The 19,873-nt window shown below is 38.8% G+C and overlaps 1 protein-coding gene across 3 annotated transcripts in view; it reads left to right on the top strand.

Annotated features, from left to right (window-relative positions):
* The window catches only part of kcnq5a (potassium voltage-gated channel, KQT-like subfamily, member 5a), a 581,699-nt gene that overhangs the window by 449,049 nt on the left and 112,777 nt on the right, over positions 1-19,873 (top strand). For all 3 annotated transcript variants that reach the window (XM_039739028.1, XM_039739027.1, XM_039739029.1), the window contains exons 3-4: positions 4,794-4,920; positions 14,121-14,296. In XM_039739028.1, coding sequence (XP_039594962.1) covers positions 4,794-4,920; positions 14,121-14,296 — 303 coding nt within the window. The remainder of the gene's footprint in view (positions 1-4,793; positions 4,921-14,120; positions 14,297-19,873) is intronic.

Here is a 19,873-nt window from a genome sequence, read left to right as displayed (position 1 = left end):
CTTCCTCCTTTTGTCAGAACCTGTCACACACCAGTCACCTCGATGTCGGTGACAATCTCAGCTTATATACACAAAGAACATGCGTGCATAGAAACATGTCGGAAATTTGCATGGCGTTGTAAGGTTAAGTGTACACCTGTGGTAGGAAAAACTGAAGAACTGTAATTCAAGAAGCCGAAACTGCCGTTTTAATTATGGAAACACTGAAAAGCTGTCCATCTGTTTCTCAGACACAGCACCCCCGCTTCAGGAGGGAGAATGAGTCCTACTTTGTTTCCTAAAAATATGCAAGTGGTCTTGGCAGTGTTGAGGATACTCCAAGGTGATCACAACTTAGTAGTGCTGAAGTATGTTAACTAATTTGAAATAATATATATAATACTAAAACCATATACAGTATATTTCTTGATTGTATGGTGCTATAACATGCGGTATGTTTCATATCCAATTAACTGTGGATTAGCGAATCATCATGTCATCCACCTCTAACTGTCAGGAGGAGCTCTGGCTTTTTCGCCACTTTAAGCCAGATAAAGGTGGGCTCCTGCCTTGCATCCGGTGCTTCATTGCATGGCTCCATCTAAACTAGCCATGGCATGGACAAATAATGGATGGAAAAAATGGCTTGACAGCATATCACTGTATATAATAAGCCAGATATTTTTTTGGACACAGTGACAATGTTTAATTATATAGTACCAGTAATGGTGTTTATGTGGGGCTGTTTATCATATAAAATACAATATTTACAGATAAAATGGTTCCTAATAAATAATCCACCTCAATAAAAGTATAAGTGCATTTCATTGTGTGTAGTCTGTCTAGTTGCTATGTCTATGTCATTCCAACAGATGGCGCATCACAAACATTAACACTGCTTTCCCATATCCCATACCAAACGGCACATAACAGAGACAAAGGCATTGCATGGTGCACTGCAAACGTTAACGCTGAGGTCTATGTGGATTACTTGGATCTGAACCCATCGTAGGTGCGTAGCAAAACTAGTATCTCATATATAAACGTCTACGCGTGGAAGTGTGTGTGTCTTTCTGTCCAGCCCAGAAGTGCAAGGTGGCCTGGAAGTGCGAGGGTACAGCATGAAACTCAAACAGCTGGCGAGGCGGCCCCAAGTTAATGAGTCAGAAAAAGAAAGAAGTACGAGGCTACAGCATGAATCTGAAAGAAAGCAAATCCATCACCAAAGTGAGACCACCAAGGAATGAGAAACTCGCTTAGCCGCTAATACACAAGCAAGGCAAGCACATTAGCAAAACGAAACCTCCAAGGAGAGAGAAACTCGCTTTGCTGCTGATAGACGGGGGGGTAGGCGTTTGCACGTCCGCAAAATGAAACCGCCGAGTCTGCATTTCAGTTTTTTTCTGATGATTTCAGTAGTTTCTAGGAGCTCAGGCTATATAATGATTTAGCTGTATTCTAGTAAGGTGTTCTTCCCTGACTACCGGCTCAAATCACTTAATAATATCAAATATAACATGATAATAGTAAAGTACAAAATGTGTATACACAAACATATCTCCCGAATTTTAAACTGTTCCTGCTGAATGACATATGAGAATTATTTTCAGAGGAATTTTTTACCATTGACTATAAAACACACAGAGCTCCAGTCCTCCCAAGATTGAGGTTCAAAGCCCAGTAGTCAGAGGATCAGCAGATTGCCGTGCCAAATGCTTTTGATGGACAGCAGATGCCGGAGCTGTCATTCTTCTTCTTCCTGTCACGTAATCAACTTTAGCAATTTGCCTCAAGTTCAGCAGATGATTCTGTGTTTCTCTTTCTTTCTGCCACGTCACCTTCTTGATGAGTATCCCTAAACTCATTCCCACAGGGAAGACGAGTGCCCTGAAAACTTCTTTGAGTTTGCCACCAGCCAAATTTTTTTGCTTCTCAAAGGCATATCATGGTCAAGGTTCCAGCTCAAGTGGTTTGTGAGTAATAGTATGCCAGACAGACACAACCCTTAACATTTTATATATACATGGTGGGCAAAAGTAGGTTTACAATTTGTAACTGAAACACAGAGTTTAATCTTGCATTATTATCTATGTATTAATGATTGTATCATTTATTTGTATTATTTGTCGTCTTCTTTTTATTATTAAAGATTGCTTCAATGTAGGAATCATAACCTGCATGTCTTTTTCCACCCAAACAATTGTAAACCTACTTGTGCCCAACCCTGTATACTGACAGAAAAAAAACAGGAATTTGAAAGTAAAATCAAAATTCCAAGTGTTTTTTAAATGCTGTAAAGTACACACTGCTGTGAATATAAAACAGTTTGTAATGAACCAAAAGAAAAATAAACTGCATACAGTACATGATTTTATAAACAACGTGGCAGTAATAAAAATAAATTATTTGAAATCTATTCTATGAAAATTCTGCTCTTGAAGTTTAACAGACTATATAAATTTTGAAAGACCTTCCATTTAGTCAGTTTAAATAATCGTTCTAGTAATTATCTAACTGGAAGTGTTCAGTTAATGAACATTCCTCCAAAATGTGCCAATTAGTGGAAACCAATTTGATTGATAATCATGAAAGAGTACAGACGTTTCTGCCCAATAGGTAGACGTTCACTCTTGGGGCTTGCTGTCAAGAATAAATCTGCACATAAAGGAAATTTGCATTGTGAAGCCTGTACTCTCATAACACTTGTCACCACTAAGTATCATTTATCATGACGGAGCCATGTAAGCCATAAAAGAACAGCAGCTCAGCATTGAATTATTAGCCTGAGCTCATCTGAAATACTGCTGTGTGAGAGCTGGGGGACATGCCTGATGCCTTACGCAAGTGGATCTAGTATCCTGTCACTTTATATATATATATATATATATATATATATATATATATATATATATATATATATATGGAAGAGAAGGTCTGTGATACGGTTTGCATATTAGCAGTTGGAGATCCACAAAGGGAGAAAATGAATCACGTATCATAAAGTAGTTTTTATTCCTGAGCTTTCAACCCCTACCAACAATCTGCGCACGGTCCTCTTTAATGCCAAAAACAAGAAATCGACAGCAGAAACACTAAACGCAGTATACAGCATTCCATGCAATTCGTGCTCAGCGGTATACATAGGACAAACTTCAAAAAGAATCGCAACACGTATACAGGAACACCGCAACGCCGGCAGAAGAAAGGACGCACTGTCATTGATCTATAAGCATACTAAATCAACAGGACATACATTTAATTGGGACGATGTACAAGTAAAATTTAAAGCCAATAATAAGTGCTAGAGAGCTGGCTGAATCCTGGTTATCAAATGAGAACGCCATCAACAGGCATTTGGACATAAATCCAGCATATACAAACTTAAGAAGAACTTATTCTTAATAAACAAGACTTTACTCCCAACAACCTAACACACGGACCTAGCCACCAGTGTAAGGTATTGCTATATATTGCCTTTGATTCTTGTAAGTCTAAGCATAATCCTCTGATGAAGACCCCTGGTAGGGGTTGAAAGCTCAGGAATAAAAACTACTTTATGATACGTGATTCATTTTCTCCCTTTGTGGATCTCCAACTGCTAATATATATATATATATATATATATATATATATATATATATATATATATATATATATATATATATATATATATATATATATATATATATATATATATACTAGCTGTGTAAGCCCATGCTGTAAAAAGCCAGGCGTCCTAGAAACTATTGAAATCGTCAGAAAAAAAATTGAAATGCAGACTTGGCAGTTTCATTTTGCGGACGTGCTCCCCCCCAACCTTGTCTATCAGCAGCAAAGCGAGTTTCTCCCTCCTCAGAGGTTTCATTTTGCCGATGTGCTTGCCTCGCTTGTGTATTAGCGGCTAAGCGAGTTTTCTGTTTCCTTACCTCGACTCCACCTCTCACTTCCGGGCCGGACATACACACACACACACACACACATTTCCACGCGTAGACATTTATATATAAGATATATATAAACTGTACATCTTTTGAAAGCCTGACTTATGAACATATGTTTACTCTGAAGAAGAATTAGATGTTGAAATGGAATAAAGTTCTCTGCTCATTCTTTGTACGCACCTCGTGTAGCAGTGTCTCCTCTTGTTGTTTTTTTAATGATGAGCATGATTCCGGCACAAAACAATTTTGTCAAACACAAAACAATTCCAGACATGATGTCTGTTTTTTCTTTTCTAGATGTGTTAGTGCGGTGCTGCAGCACTGTGAGCCATTTTTCACTGTTCCTCCTGCTTTTCTCATGTATCGTTGTTCATTCAGAGGCAATATGTCTACTGTAGCTGTTACTCAACAGTGTGGTATTGACTTTCATTTGGTACTGCTGATACTGTAAAAAGGCTAGTGTTGTTGCGTTTTATCGACCTATCGGTTCTTGTGACATACTTAGTGGTAACATAAGTAGCGACATTGATGGCATTTCAAAATATCTGGATGATATACTGGGACATCTATGCTAAGTGAATGAGCTTGACAGACCATTCTGCTTTAATTCTGTGTAAATATTGGCTTTGCAATATGTGGTTAAAATATATATATGTTTTTAATGGGGTAAAGCTATTTGTATTGTTATTTGACATTAAATAACCGATTCACAAAAAATGTTGCTAATACATTTCCTGGTGCAGAGCCTTTATTTTTGTATCTCTTTTTCTAATTTCATATTTAGGTAACGCTGTCACTGAGGGTGATAAGAGTTCAGATCTCAAAGAGAGAAACTTCAATGATATGGCTAATAATCATCCATTTCCATTTCAGGAATTTGTCATGATTGTAGTGTTTGGGCTGGAGTACATCATTCGGATCTGGTCTGCTGGCTGCTGTTGCCGCTACAGAGGATGGCAGGGCCGCCTTCGCTTTGCCAGAAAGCCGTTCTGCGTTATAGGTAAGCTTGTATATTTTAATTGTGTGATTGTTTTGTTGGGTGGCATGGTGGCGCAGTGGTAGCGCTGCTGCCTCGCAGTTAGGAGACCTGGGTTTGCTTCCCGGGTCCTCCCTGCGTGGAGTTTGCATGTTCTCCCTGTGCCTGCGTGAGTTTCTTCCGGGTACTCTGGTTTCCTCCCACAGTCCAAAGACATGCTGGTTAGGTGGATTGGCAATTCTAAATTGTGCTTTGTGTGTGTGTGTCCTGTGGTGGGTTGGCGCCCTGCCTGTGATTGGTTCCTGCCTTGGGCCCTGTGTTGGTGGGGATTGGCTCCAGCAGACCCCCATGACTCTGTGTTTGGATTCAATGGGTTGAAAGATGGATGGATTGTTTTGTTTCCTGCAAATGAACAAATTGTTGTGGGATCATGGGAGTATGCTTAAAAAAAAAAAAATAAACAGAAAACTGAACTGTTGTCTTTTTTTCATTACTCATCTTTGTAATTCTAAGTTTATAAGTTTAATTTTCACACCATAAGGCTGTCAAAGAGTTAAACACCTATCATGTGGTTATAGTGAAACTTTCATTTTTTGGTCTTTGATTTGTTTTGTATACATACTGTATAACATGCAAGGCTACTGGTGAGTAGTGAAGCAAATTGATACCCATAATGCAAGATCATTTCTCACTGAGCGGCTTATCTCTCTTAGCAGTGCCTGGAAGTCATTGTTGAACAATTTGATTATTTGTGCTGGCTTGCAATCGTATTGCTGTTCCACCCGCCCGACTACTTTACCTGCTTAATTCAACAATTGAGTCGCAGGGGATGGAGCATATCCTAGCAGCAAGGCAAAACAGTAACCAACCTGGGCTATGGTAGCTGTGTGCATCTAGGTGGCAATGAAACAGGTCAAATAATTATGCTTTATTATATAAGTCTATAATCCAAAAACAGTAATGAAAATGAAGGTCAAAACACCAGGCTAGCAATTACAGACAAAATCATCCAAAAGCTCTAGAAAATATCAAAATCAAGAAACAAAACCAATGGGTGAAATAACACTAAAGTCCTAAACTTGGAAGCACCGGACTAGAGGCTTTCCCGTGGGCAGACGGCACAATGTTAGAGCCAAGACTCTCTGCTTGATCTCCAGTGGCCCCCAAATCATACAACTGCAGTATTAGTGATGTTGCATTTAGGGGTTGAATTATGAGGAAAGATTAAAAGAGCTGAGCCTTTACAGTTTAAGCAAAAGAAGATTAAGAGGTGACATGATTGAAGTGTTTAAAATTATGAAGGGAATTAGTACAGTGGATCGAGACTGTTATTTTAAAATAAGTTCATCAAGAACACAGGGACACAGTTGGTAACTTGTTAAGGGTAAATTTCGCACAAACATTAGGAAGTTTTTCTTTACACAAAGAACGATCGACACTTGGAATAAACTACCAAGTAGTGTGGTAGACAGTAATACGTTAGGGACTTTCAAAACTCGACTTGATGTTTTCTTGGAGGAAACAAGTGGATCGGACTGGCGAGCTTTGTTGGGCTGAATGGCCTGTTCTCGTCTAGAGTGTTCTAATGTTCTAATGTTAACAGACACTGACAGGAGGGTTCATGGGTAAAATGCAGACAAAAGGAGTAGCTAAGGCTCGAGTGCAGCCAAGTTCTGATGTATGTAATTAAGGAGATGAAGGTTTCTAGTTGGCTTCTAAATTTGCAGCTGATTCATCGCTGCCTTTAACAGTTTCTCCTATATATCATGTTATTATTTAAAGATAACTTTTTCATAAAAGTTTGAAGTATGCTGTTCTGAAATGTGATTTCTTTTAACTTCTGAGCGATTATTGGAAGCATTCAGTGGTGTGTCAATCACTTTTTCTTTAAAGCTGCTTACCACCATATTTAAAGACTGATTATTATGGACTTCAAAAAATGCACCTTTGGGACTGTGACATAATTGCTAAGGTCCTACCTTGAAAATGACATGGTCACCAGTTTAATCCCAAGCTCTGGCTGTCTTTGTGACACAGAAGGAGACACTTACTGTAAACTGCCATGGCATCAGCTGTAGAAATATCATTGTGTTGTCACAAAGTGGTCCTCTGGGCATCTGGTACACCACATATTCAGTTATCTTATTAAGGGCAGGGAAGCCTAATGGCTTACGTTTTGGACCGTAGAGCACAAGGTTACCAGTTCAAGTAACACCACAGAAAGTGGTTCTCAAAATGAGACTACCTGCGCTCCTCAGAAGTTACTCAAGTGGTCTGAAGGTGACAGTCATTGTGTCAGAGCATCGCTAAGGTACATTAATCTGTTATGTGTTTATATATATAAATCAGGCACAAGCCCGATCTTCGTGCTTTTAGATTAACTCCCCACTGATGCGTCCACAAGTAACTGATCTATAACTATCAAAATGAAACATACTTTCCACTGCTTCTTGACGTCTGTCATTTCAGTCTCCCCTCCTTCAGATTTTATGATGTGCACCTTGACAAACTGTGTGACACTGTACAATTGAAGTCCTTTGGTTTTCCATAAAGGGTCTATAAACAAATAAGATTAATAAATTAAGTATGGCAGAGTGTTTAAGACATTGAACAGCTACAAAGCCGTTGGTTTATTCCTGGCTACTGACATTTGTGATTCTTAAATAACTTACTTAGTGCCTAATCCCACATTTTATAAATATGGAAACACCTGCACTATAACAGCACCTGAAAGATTTTCTTCACTATGGAACGGTGTTATAAAAAATAAACTTTGCAGATCCATCCAACTGTAATATAGGCAGAAATCAGACAGAGATTTAAGACATTGTAACATCTCGTTCATTTGTAACATTTTAAAGCATTTTAACATGTCGTTCATTTGTAGCATTTATTTTTCAAACACTGGAGCGATTTCCACTGTAGTTCGGATCACACAGGTAGATGTGAACACTGTAGTGCAGACCAAAGCAATCGGATTGAGACACTTTGAAAGCAGCAGTCTCATTGCAGTACCAAGTGAATCCTGGAGCGGTTCATGTGAGGTATGAATGGGATCAAACATAGGTCTGACCTAAATACAGGAAATACTGTGCATTGTGGGATACATTACAGTTTGACAATATCAGTTAAATATAAATACATACAGGGTGGTCCAGATCTAACTATGCAGAATCCAGATCATCTGAGTGACTTTGATTTATGCGGGGATGATTCCACTTCGGCGCAAAGACGATTCTTCATTCGTCAGTTCGCACACTTCTCGATGGTCCGGGATTTTTCGTGTGATTTTCTATGCGATAAACTTAAGTTGTAGCGTAATGAAAATTGCATAATTAGATCTGGACCACCCTATACACACGCATACAAGTATTAGCCAATCAGATTACTCAAGTGTCATCAGATAGCTCAAACCTCACAAGGAGTTGGTGAGAAACAAATGTCATTTGTGACCAAAGATTAAACTTCCTAAAATGTACCACAAGAATGATGCATGTGGTTGGGTGTCCCCAACATACAATCACAATTTGGGCATTATGAGGAGACACATGAACTTTGATACTGTGTAGTAAATATTAATCCAATTTCCAAAGAGAACATTATTCACACATATTTATGGGTTTGATGACTGTCAAAATGTGATTGAAGATCTGCATTCCACGATCCTCATGAAGTAGAGAGTTAAGGGGGAGCACGGAGAGAGTGAAGGCATGACACAGTGGAAGGTGTTCAGGAACACTGCAAGAGTAAACGCCACTTCAGAAACAGCACAGGAATAGCTGTGGCTTGTTTCAGCAATTATTCCTTTATGAGGAGTTTCCTGTGGATATAACAGCGGAAAGGTGATTCTTTTAAAAATTCGGCTGTGGATCAGTCATTGTTAAATAAACATGCCTGATATCGGGCTTTACTCACATTTGGTGTATGTGCTTTGGTCTTTCCATCTCAGTGTTCATTATGGTATTATTCTGGATGCTGCAATTCCACGCAACTTAGAGCAATATCCCACCTAATTATGTTTTCCTTCTTCTTCTGTTTTCACTTTCACATTAAAGAGTCTTTTTTCTACCGATCAAAGAGCCAAATTAAATCCATTCTGATTCAATGTTGTATAACAAGGAAACATGAAAACTTCCAACGGGTGAATACTTTTTATAGGTACTGTATAAGTGCATAGACCTAGAGATGGATTGACCCTTTGTCCCAGGTTAGCTCCTACCTTGTAACCAATAATTCCAAGCCCCTGTGAGCCTAATTTGGATTAACCAGGTATGAAAATATACGCATGAATATTATTACTGCTTTATTCAAATTTCCTAAATTTTTGTAATGATTAGTACTTACCAATTTACGTTTGGGTCAAATATGTACTCATCTGTGTTGAATAGACTGACTCAGAGGTAGAAGAAAGTAACGCCTTGTTCTCAATGTAATGAAGAAGTAAAAACCCCTTTGTATATCGGGGGGTCTCCTGTTTTACATTATTCCATTCGATCACTCAGGTAAACATAATGTGAAAATGAACAGTTTAATGATCCCAGAATTTTGAGAGTTTATGCTCTGCTCACTAAGCTCTGTGACAATCACTCTCTAAATGGTGTCAACACTAGAGAAAAGAGCTCAAGCTATTAGATCTTTCCAGTAGATTAGGTAGCTTTACACACTGACAGGATTGTGCAGGGGGTTTTGAAGGAAAATGGCTTGGGGGATGGGGAGTGGAAAGAAATGTGACAAAAAGCCCCCTGCAGTTGATTGGCCAGGTAGCTGATATACCCGGTGTTGATTTATAGCATACAGTACCTGTCTGACACTAAGCAAGGGAATCAATACTTGTACAGCAAGCATAGCAAATGCCATTTGTGGCATGTAACCACTGCTGTCATGGCGCGCAACATTTTAAAAAAGAAATGAAAATGTACTGTTCTCAGAACCTGTTTTATCAAGAAGTAAATGTACAAAGGGTTTATCTGCTCTTTGACCATACAGTAAAAGGAACACGATGCAAGATCTAAGTAATTTTAGCTGTGATATGATTGTGGCGCTATACAAGGTGTCCAGTATCTCATAAACAGCTGTTCTTCAATTCCACCCGGGGGAGTAAATGCGAACATTAATTTTATTTTAATTCTTTTCATTTTTATTACTATTTAATTTAATATTGTTTCTTTGTATCAGTATACTGCTGCTGGATTATATGAATTTCCCCTTGGGATTAATAAAGTATCTATCTATCTATCTATCTATCTATCTATCTATCTATCTATCTATCTATCTATCTATCTATCTATCTATCTATCTATCTATCTATCTATCTATCTATCTATCTATCTATCTATCTATCTATGTTCTCCATGATTTCCATGCACCACGATCTGTAGTGGAGGTGCAATAAACAAAAAGCATCCAGTAAGATTTGAGTTCTGTAGATGAAAACACTTTGTTAATGACAGAAGTCAGAAGAGCCGTGTGCGCAAAAGTGTTTCTGATTGCAAAAAAAACGTCAGATGTTGAAGCCAAATGGGCTACAGCAGAAGACTACGCCAGATCCCACTCCTGTCAGATAAAAACTGCAGGATGAGGCTACAGTGGAGATGTCATCCCCAAACTAGACAACTGAAGAGGGGAAAAATGTTAGTTGGTCTGACAAATCTGACATGAAGATGGAGGAATTAGAGCATTGTAAGAAATTTCATGAACCCACTGCAGCGGTGGTATCAACAGTACAGGCTGGAGGTGGAAGTTTAATTATGTGAGAAAATCTTCTTGTCACACATTAGGCCTTGTAATACTATTTGAGCATCATTTAAATACCTTTTCAAATGTTTTCTTCCAACAGGGTAATGTATCACATCCCAAAGCACCTATCATCTCAAGGTGATTCCACAAACATTATATTGACATCAGTTTACTTCAATGGTCCGCACAGTTCAGCACCTTTGGGATGAGGTGGAATTGGAGATTTGCAATGTGAATGTGTGGCCAAAGAATCTACAGGAACTGTGTGACTCTATTAAGTCTGTATGGACCAAAATACCCATAGAGTGTTTCCTACACCTATGCCTGGCTGTTCTGGAAGCACGAAAATGGTCCTACCTTTTACTAGATCTAATATCTAAAAATCTGACCAGTGAGTATACAATAAGGTTGATTTGTTTCCAAGGTCTGCATTGAGTAGTAGTGTGCAGCTCGGCTGCCTCAGTGGTCCAGTGACTTGTGTTTAATTTCACGCCAGGTCACTGTTTATGTTGGATTCTCACGTCCTCTGCTTATCCACCTATCTGGTACTCTGCGTTCCTCCCATATAACAAAGATGTGCAGGTCAGATGTGCTGTTGGTTCTAAACTGACCAAGTATGTGTGAGTATGTGCAATGTCCGGAAGTGTGCCATTTGCTGGACTGTCTTCCATCTTCATTTGCTTCCCAACTTGAGTCCAGAGCTACAGGAATTGGTTTCAGCATGCTGTGAACCTGTCATGGAAAATGCAGGTTTCATAAATGGATGGACAAATGTATTAATGACTGAGGGTAATGAAGAAAATGTTTCCCAATCTTATCTGCTCAATATTTTACTGTTTAATTTTATTGCAAAAATTCACTTTAGTCATTTAAATAAGGCGACCAGCACACCGCTTTCTCATAGCTCTAAAGACCTGTGTTCAGTAAATGGCCCTGGCACTCTTTGCGTGTGCATGTGTGTCGATTTGTTGTGGCATCTCTGCTTTAGATCGTCCTCTCTACATTTTCCCATTATGTGTGTTGGGGGAGTGAGGGGTCTGTGTGAGTGTGCGCGGTGACAAATTACTTTCCTGTGGAGAATGTTGATAGCTACCTTGTGCCCAATGCTACTGTCATAGACACTGGCATAATGCAAGCTTATAATAGAAAATAAAAAACGATTCAGAAAGTGTATAGATAGATATTCAGGTCAGTGTTAAGACACACAAATGGCTCTTAAATACTGTAACGCTAAGATTTGGCTCTTAGGTTAAAGCGATAAAATATTACCGTATTTGCGTATCTGATATGAAAGTGTTCATGATAAATAACTTTCTTTTTATTTCCCTCCCACATACTTTGGAGTAGACTGGATTAATTTAAGCCCCACAATTGTGCGTCTCTGTAGGTACACTTTACAAAACATTTTCTGCTTAAAAGCACACCTTTCAACTCTCACAGCTTTCCCATCAGTCTTACTGGTTTTGACCTTTCTGAAAGCATCAAAGCCATGAAATGAATTTTTCACAGTTTTTAGTTTAAGTTTTACTGCTGCGAGGCTCAGCATCGTGTCAAAGTCCTGTGAAGTCAAGCCCCCTCTGCAGGCAAGCATCTTCAAAGGGGGACACTTCCATAGGCTTTGATTTAGCTCAGTGTGAATAATGCGGTAATCTCAAGGTCCACCATGAATTTTCTTCAGAGATCTCAATGAGGTGTGTGTGCTCAGAGGCGAGCAAGTATGTTAACACCCATGTGGGATCAAGAATGTCAGAGCGAGTCATATGCTTTGTACACTGGGATTAGCAGGCTTGTTTTCGAATATTCTTACAGGACTATCTTATAGCCAACTTTGTTCCGACAGAGTTAGGAATATCATAAAAAACAAATGGCAGTGGAATGCAGCAGGAGACAAACGAGCTCTGGTGAGACACAGTAAGGACATTTACCCAGCGGTTGTATCCAGAGAAGGGAATGTAAATGTCACCAATTAAAAAAAAAAACAAAAACTTGTGTTTAGTCTACAATCTGATCTATTCAGGAGGCCAACTCACATCTACACCAACAGCACCCTGAATGGCTCTGCTTCTGGTCTCTCCATATGTTCCTCCATGAAGGTGTGATGCTTCTGCCTGTCTACTTAAAGTACAAAATCACTCATTGATACTTCCTGCTTCTCAGTTTTGGAATAATCTCCCCCTGACCATCAGAATCATACCCAGTGCACTAACACTCACATGCTTCTTGAACACTCACCTCTTCATCTCACACTTTCAGTTGGATCAAATGGAAATGAAAAGGTGGTGGAATGAAAGAGAGGTCTGACTGCACTGAGAAACAGAATAGGAATGGCAGGCAGCTGCTTTCCAAAATGAGAGTAATGAGGAGTCACATCAGGAAGAAATGGAGAGACCAAGGGACTCACCAAATTGTGCAGCGGTGTATTTAGTGACGAAGGGACAAATCTTACAGAAATGCTCAAACCTTCTATTCTGCCTGCTACACTTTTGGATTTCATTTATTGATCCTTTCTACAGTCAGCTTAGTCTGCACTGAATGTATGTGCATACTGTATACAAAATCATCCAAGATCAATATTTGCTTGGATTTGTTACTTCAGTTGGTCATATTGAATCATTATACAGAAATCATATAAAAATATGTCTGTCAATAGGCAGCTACAGTCATGTGAAAAAGGAAATACATTCCGCAAAATGTTTTTTTCTTTCAAAGTATGTGGACAATCATAAGTAAGGAAGACATAGAGAAAATATTCTGAGTTTACAAAAAAAGCTCCTTCAGACCTTGCTGTTTTTGGCATGCTAGATGTATGTTACTGTGTGTTTACAATGGCAGTCGCTGGCAGCTATTCAGTTCTGTAAACAATGAAGTGAACATGTACTTTAAACGCAGTGAATCCTTTCATGTACATGAAGGAAGCCATCTGCGGTTAACGTGAAGAGCACACACAGGCAGTGCAGGCCACCTGAAATGAACCCAGGATCTGGTAGCAGTCATTGCTTAGCATTCTGCGATTTGGTCTCCTGACGAAAATGTAACGGTCTAGCCCACGGCTGCCAGTTTTGGAAGGACAATTCATCAGTCTTTGGGTGCCATTTGATTTATATCTGATTCTTAGACAGAAAAAAGCTATAGATTCATGTGTTTAATCAAATTTGTTAATATGTACGTACGTGTTAACTGCTCTTGCAGAAGAGACCTCACTGGAAACTTTCATTCTCCCTTATTTGCCAACTTCACAAAAAACATTTTCAACCAGATAATATGAACCTAAAATAAAGGTTTATAGGGTCATTATTGTCATGTGCACAAAGTACAGTGAAATTCTCACTTCTATGTGCTAATCTAAATACAGCACATCATCACCCCATTCGGTGCCATGATTGGTGAGTATAAGTGTAAGCAACACAATGATCTGTTGTCCTATTCAATGCAAGACTATGCCATCAATGTAAATACTCATTAAAGATCATGCTCTCTGTGTCTTTCAGATATCATAGTCCTCATTGCCTCGGTAGCAGTTGTGTCTGCTGGTAGCCAAGGCAATATCTTTGCCACGTCAGCACTGAGGAGTCTTCGATTCCTGCAGATTCTTCGAATGGTGCGGATGGACCGGAGAGGAGGGACATGGAAGTTACTTGGTTCTGTTGTCTATGCTCACAGTAAGGTAGGAGCATGCATTGTAAATTTACATACATTTTTGTTACATATTTTTCTGTCATGTGGTGTGGCTATGCCCTCCACTTGCATTTTGTCTTTGGTCCTACCTCTCTTTCTGACTTGCAGGGCTTTGCCCATGCTGTCCTCATCTGATTTCTCACCAGCTGTATCTGCCAGTTTGATTTGTATGGTCAAAAGCATCTGCACAACAGATGGTTTGTCAAAGGATGACAATGGCAAATAGAACATTTTAAATTATAAAAGTAACTTACTGTCATCATGTTGCATTGCACTCTGTCTGTTTTTACAATTAATCATGTCCCTTTCTATCAAAGTGTCTCTTGATACTCAGTAGCAGCTCCTAAGCATACACTACTTCTCAAGTGTGTTACACAGTTGGAGTCTGTCATAGGCAGGTGTAGCCTGGTTCCTGCTTTATTTCTACCAGCTTTTTTCCCAGGTTTCTGTAAACCCAATACATTTTTTGGCTTACTTAGTTCCGCATCCAAATGCATATCTCTCACTGATGGTTGTGTCCACAGATCAGGTGTACCTAATCTTTAGTTGTGTTCCCAGTTCATGAAACCTTTTGGAAAGATCTCAGAGGGAAAATCCTAAATGTAATTGAGTGAAATACAAGGAAAAAAAGCTCATCAAAATACTTTTGTCAGATTAAGACAGACTTATTATCACATTCCCATTAATAAACTAAGAATGAAGGTCATTTTAGTGGTGACAGTTGTGCATACAATATATAATACAAGCATAAAGTACAGTTTTAACATTAATTGCATTAGGCAGTTACAATATATTGGACTATTTTAAAAACATCTTGCAAGGGAATTCTACACTTTTTTCTCAACATGAGACTAATTACTATTCTGCTACTCCAGGCCTCTGAAGTTAACAGCCCAATGTGACGTTCTTTGCTAGAGCGTAGGTCATGTCAGTACATCCATATTCATGCAGCTGGTTCTCTTGAGAGGAACTCTAACCTGAAATGAGGTCAGGGTGTGCATTTTTACAGGGATGAAAGAGGGAAAGCTAAAATAAATTTGTATGTAGAGTGTTCATTTGCAGAAGTGGAACCTTAATTTTTTGCCGCTCTTCTGAAGTCAAACAACAATTAAATAAAACACTGTACATGAATGTAGTGGGTACCTTGGAGGTAAGTGGAGCAACTGAAATGACTGATTCTTTGTTCATAATTGAGAACTGCAGGACATCTGGCTCCATTACAGGTTAATGCAAGGGGGCTCCATGCTGAGAGGTTAGATCAAAGATTTGTCACACACCCGGAGTGCTGATGGTGTCTTGTATCAGAAAACCATTAAGGAGTGCTAAACAATTTGAAATATGTGCTTGTTGATGCTGACTTATAAAATACATTAATAACATCCTCTTTGATAAAACCGTTGTGTGCGTCCAGGTGGCCATGTGTGTGTGTCTTCTGGTGAAGTGCGCATGCGTGGGGCCACACAGCACGTGTTCAGTCTCTTCCTGTGCATTCCCTGTGCAGAGAGAGAGAGAGAGACAGACATACACACACACACACACACACAGGCGCGTGCGCGTCACGCACACACGCACACACACACACACACAGGCGCGCGAGCGTCACACACACACACACACAGGAGCACACGCGTCACACACACACACACACGCACACACACAGGGGCGCGTCACACACACACATACACACACACACATACGAGTCACACACACACAGGCACGCGCGACAGACAGACAGACAGAGACACACACACACACACACACAGGCACGCGCAACAGACAGAGACACACACACACACAGGCGAGAGACAGACAGACAGACACAAACACAGACATAGAGATGCGCGCTTAAAAGACACACAGGCGAGAGACACACACACGCAGGCCCGTGAGAGACACACACACACAGGCGCGCGCGTGCATTGTTACTTTTCTTGGTTGTTTATTAAATTACAGATTTTTCAAATGTTCATTTTTTCCCCTGTGCTTAAAACTCATTAAAAAAAGAGTTTTTAGCGAGCGGGTCGTAAGGCTATAGCGCAAATTCTTGCAGTGTTAGTTTTCTCTGTTGTTCAAGGTTTTCTTAGTGTTATTCAATGTTTTTACATTTAGTTTACTATTACGCTGTGCTTTCTATGGTATAGGTAACTATATTTGTGCTTAAAAACTTAAAAAATATATATTTACATACAGTTCATACAGTCTGGAATGGATTATGGTCGTGAACCGAGGTTCCACTGTATTACTGTCAGACAAAATTACAGGCATTTTATGGAAATACAAACCAGTATTACTGAGAGAGAAAATTAAAGGCACACAATACAGTGACGCATATTACAGCCACATACAAGGTCCCTTGCCATTTAATATAGACTGTTCCTACTAATGTTTATGCACTACTGTTCTAGCGCCCGTTATTGTAACGGCCTTAATGTCTAGTTTAACAGAAACAATTTTAGCTTGCCTGACCTTCCGGTCTCATCTCAGCTGAGTTGTGGCATGCATAGGTCATGTCAGGTGATGTTTTTTTTGTGTGCATGTGTGTTCATAAGAATTAGTTATCTTTTATCTGGTGCCTCTTGACTCACTGTTACGAGAAAATCTCTACAGATGATATAATGTTCTAGTTGTCTTGTTGTCTAGGTATACAAGATGTCAAGCATTTTGACACCCCCCCCCCCTTCTTTTGCCCTCAAAAACCGTCATTTTTAGGTCATTTTGGATAATATTTTGTGCAGGAAATGTCTCCCTTATGATAAACAGTGAACCAATAGGTGTCTTCAGCAAAAATGATCAGAAGTATTTGAAGTTGTGCAGGCCACATCAACCAACCCCCTGCGGTTCACACCCTAGTGGGATACGAAGGATCAAAGTTACTCGTTTTCACAAAACTTTGATGAAACGGGGACCAGTAATAGTGACATGTGGATTGTCATTTTATGCTATTTTGAGGTTGCTGATCATGAATATGATCATATTTTTTTATATTTATTCTTTACTTGTGGTCCGTCCCCTCTAAGAGCCCCTGCAAGAAAGTTAAAAATGACACATTTCAGACATACTGTAAGCATGTGTGGTGTAATTTCTTATATGTTCTTGATGCTATTTCTTATATTGATCCTTAACCAGGGATCTAGTCCACTATGTACCTTAATCAGTGGGTGAAAAATGACAAATTTCTATTATAATTGAGCATATTTCGACTTTAAAAAGTTGAAATGCACATTTTAATATTTCAAATATTTGACAGAAACATTTTTGTTTATTATGTACTTCTATCTCATGATGTAAATCATTTCTTATCAACACCTGGAACTGGGGCAGCTTATGCTAATTCAGACTTTATGTCCTCATTAAATTTGTTCTGCTTATTGTACTGGGAGGTAATTTTGATCTGGAATGTAAGTGCAACTCTCAATATGTTGGCATTAACACCCAGTTCAGACAGGAAATTGTGTAAAGTTTGTATGTTTCCTGCTCTATTCTCGTGGGTTTTATTTAATGCATTTTAATACGTTTTCTTTCACATCCTAAAAGATGCGTATATTAATTAAAATAACAAGCAAAGAGTGTGCCTTAGACAGATTGGTGTTCCAAAGTTAAGTTCTACATTATGTTCAGTGCTGCTGAGATAGACCCTGAATACCTCCAAGCCTGTATGGCAGAAAGATATTCCTTAAATGGACTGTTTTAATGATTCAAATAGTGTCTCATGTAGGTAGAACCCAGGAATCCCTTCATTTTTTCCCACTTCCTTAATTCTACTATTAACTGATCTGGTTGGTTGGCTGTTTAGTTTAAGGTGCTGAACAGTAAAACACACAGATGCCTATTCAGTCTCCACCACTGAATCACTCTATTGTTCCAAGCACTGTGTTTTGTGCTTTCAATGTTTAGGTTTTCTAGGGTATATAAGTGCAGAAATCTATATTAATAGTACAAAGAATACACTCCATTTTGTATTTTAAATGCAGTACTGCTTTCCGCAAATCACACCATCACAAGATGATTTTCAGTACACAAAGGAATATAACAACTGCTACTTTTTGATACCAAATCTGGTGAACACTGCACATTCTGTCTTTGCCCACCACAAGCTGTTCTACATCATCATCTGCTGCATTGTCTTCTATATTAGTAATGTTAGGTTGTGGTTGCAGTTTCACATTTTGCTTGAACCTTTGAGAACTCTCATTAATTGTAGTTTCAAGTGCAATGGCACGATAATATGAACCGCTTCAGTACATCTCCAGAAATGTTAGTTTATTTCCCGGCTTGGATATCTTGTCCATGTCCTTCCATCACCTCACATATCTCAAAGATATTCATTTTGGATTAACTGGCAACTCTAAATGTGTGTGTGCGTGCCCTGCTGGTGTCCCACTTAGGGATGACTCCTGCTTTGCTTCTAATATTACTCAATAGTTTCTAACTCCCTTTGATCCTGTTAAAGCAAGGGTAGGGTTTAGAAAATGGACAGATGGATGGATGAAGATAAATTGTACAGACAAGAATGCATACTTCAAGATATCAGTAAATAGAGTAGTAGAATATTGTATAATATGTCACTTTTGGTCAGACTATTCAGATAACGTCTGGACTATTTAATTTAATTTCTCTTTGTAATCTTCACTCGAAGTGTTTTTATGGGATATGTTTTAGTCTGTTTAGTGTGAAATCATGTCCCAAAAAGTACACTACTTGATAAACAACTATTGTGAGAAATGTAGAAGACTGTTAGGTAAATTCAAGCACTCTGTACAAAAAAAGAGACTTTCTTGTCAGAACTGTTCAGGGAGAAAAGTTTTTTGTATCTTATTCCAAATTCAGCTGTCAGGAAGCAAACTTTTGAAATGCTTGACTTCATTTCAAGAGGTCTAAACTTAGATTAGCTCTTTGGAATTTACAGAGACACCATTAATTTCTCAGTTGCAATGCACGGCGGATTTGTCACCTGGGCATCAATTCCCCCAGACTAAATGGACATGTTGTTCAATATTCAGAAAAGCCCACTTATTGAAGTCAGTCACACAATGAGCAGTGTAGAAAATCTATGTTATGAAAGCATATTTGTTTCCAGTTTCTGAAATGCTATTGCACATCTAGTCACAAGAACATGAGGATGCTTGATGTTATACATAAGTGGTTTTAGTGGAATAATTGAATGAATGTGGGTTTTCAGCTATCCTAATTTTTTATGTGAATGTTGTTCATGCCGCCCTCTGCCTTTATATGCTAATTTTATAGTTTATTGTGATAGCATTCTTATTTGGTGTGTCCGCCTGTATTCAATGAATGTAAAATGTGAAAACATTAGGTATTTTATTTCTGTATTTGTCCTTCGTTTTACCAGGCAGTCATTATTGAGAGTAAAAACTAGCAATTTTTTTTCTGGTGGCTGAGCAGTTTAACGTAACACAAATTGTTTATACTGTAAGTAAAATAATAATCAAATAAAACTTTTACTTAAGTTGTGCAGCATTATTGGGACTTGCAATGAAGAAAGTCAGCAAAGTGAATGACATAAACGGATACAGAGCCCACCTGTCTGTTTTCTTGGTCTTTTTCT

This window comes from Polypterus senegalus, chromosome 16, assembly GCF_016835505.1.
Source record: "Polypterus senegalus isolate Bchr_013 chromosome 16, ASM1683550v1, whole genome shotgun sequence".
Taxonomy (NCBI): Eukaryota; Metazoa; Chordata; class Cladistia; order Polypteriformes; family Polypteridae; genus Polypterus; species Polypterus senegalus.
This window is presented reverse-complemented; position numbering and strand designations above follow the sequence as displayed.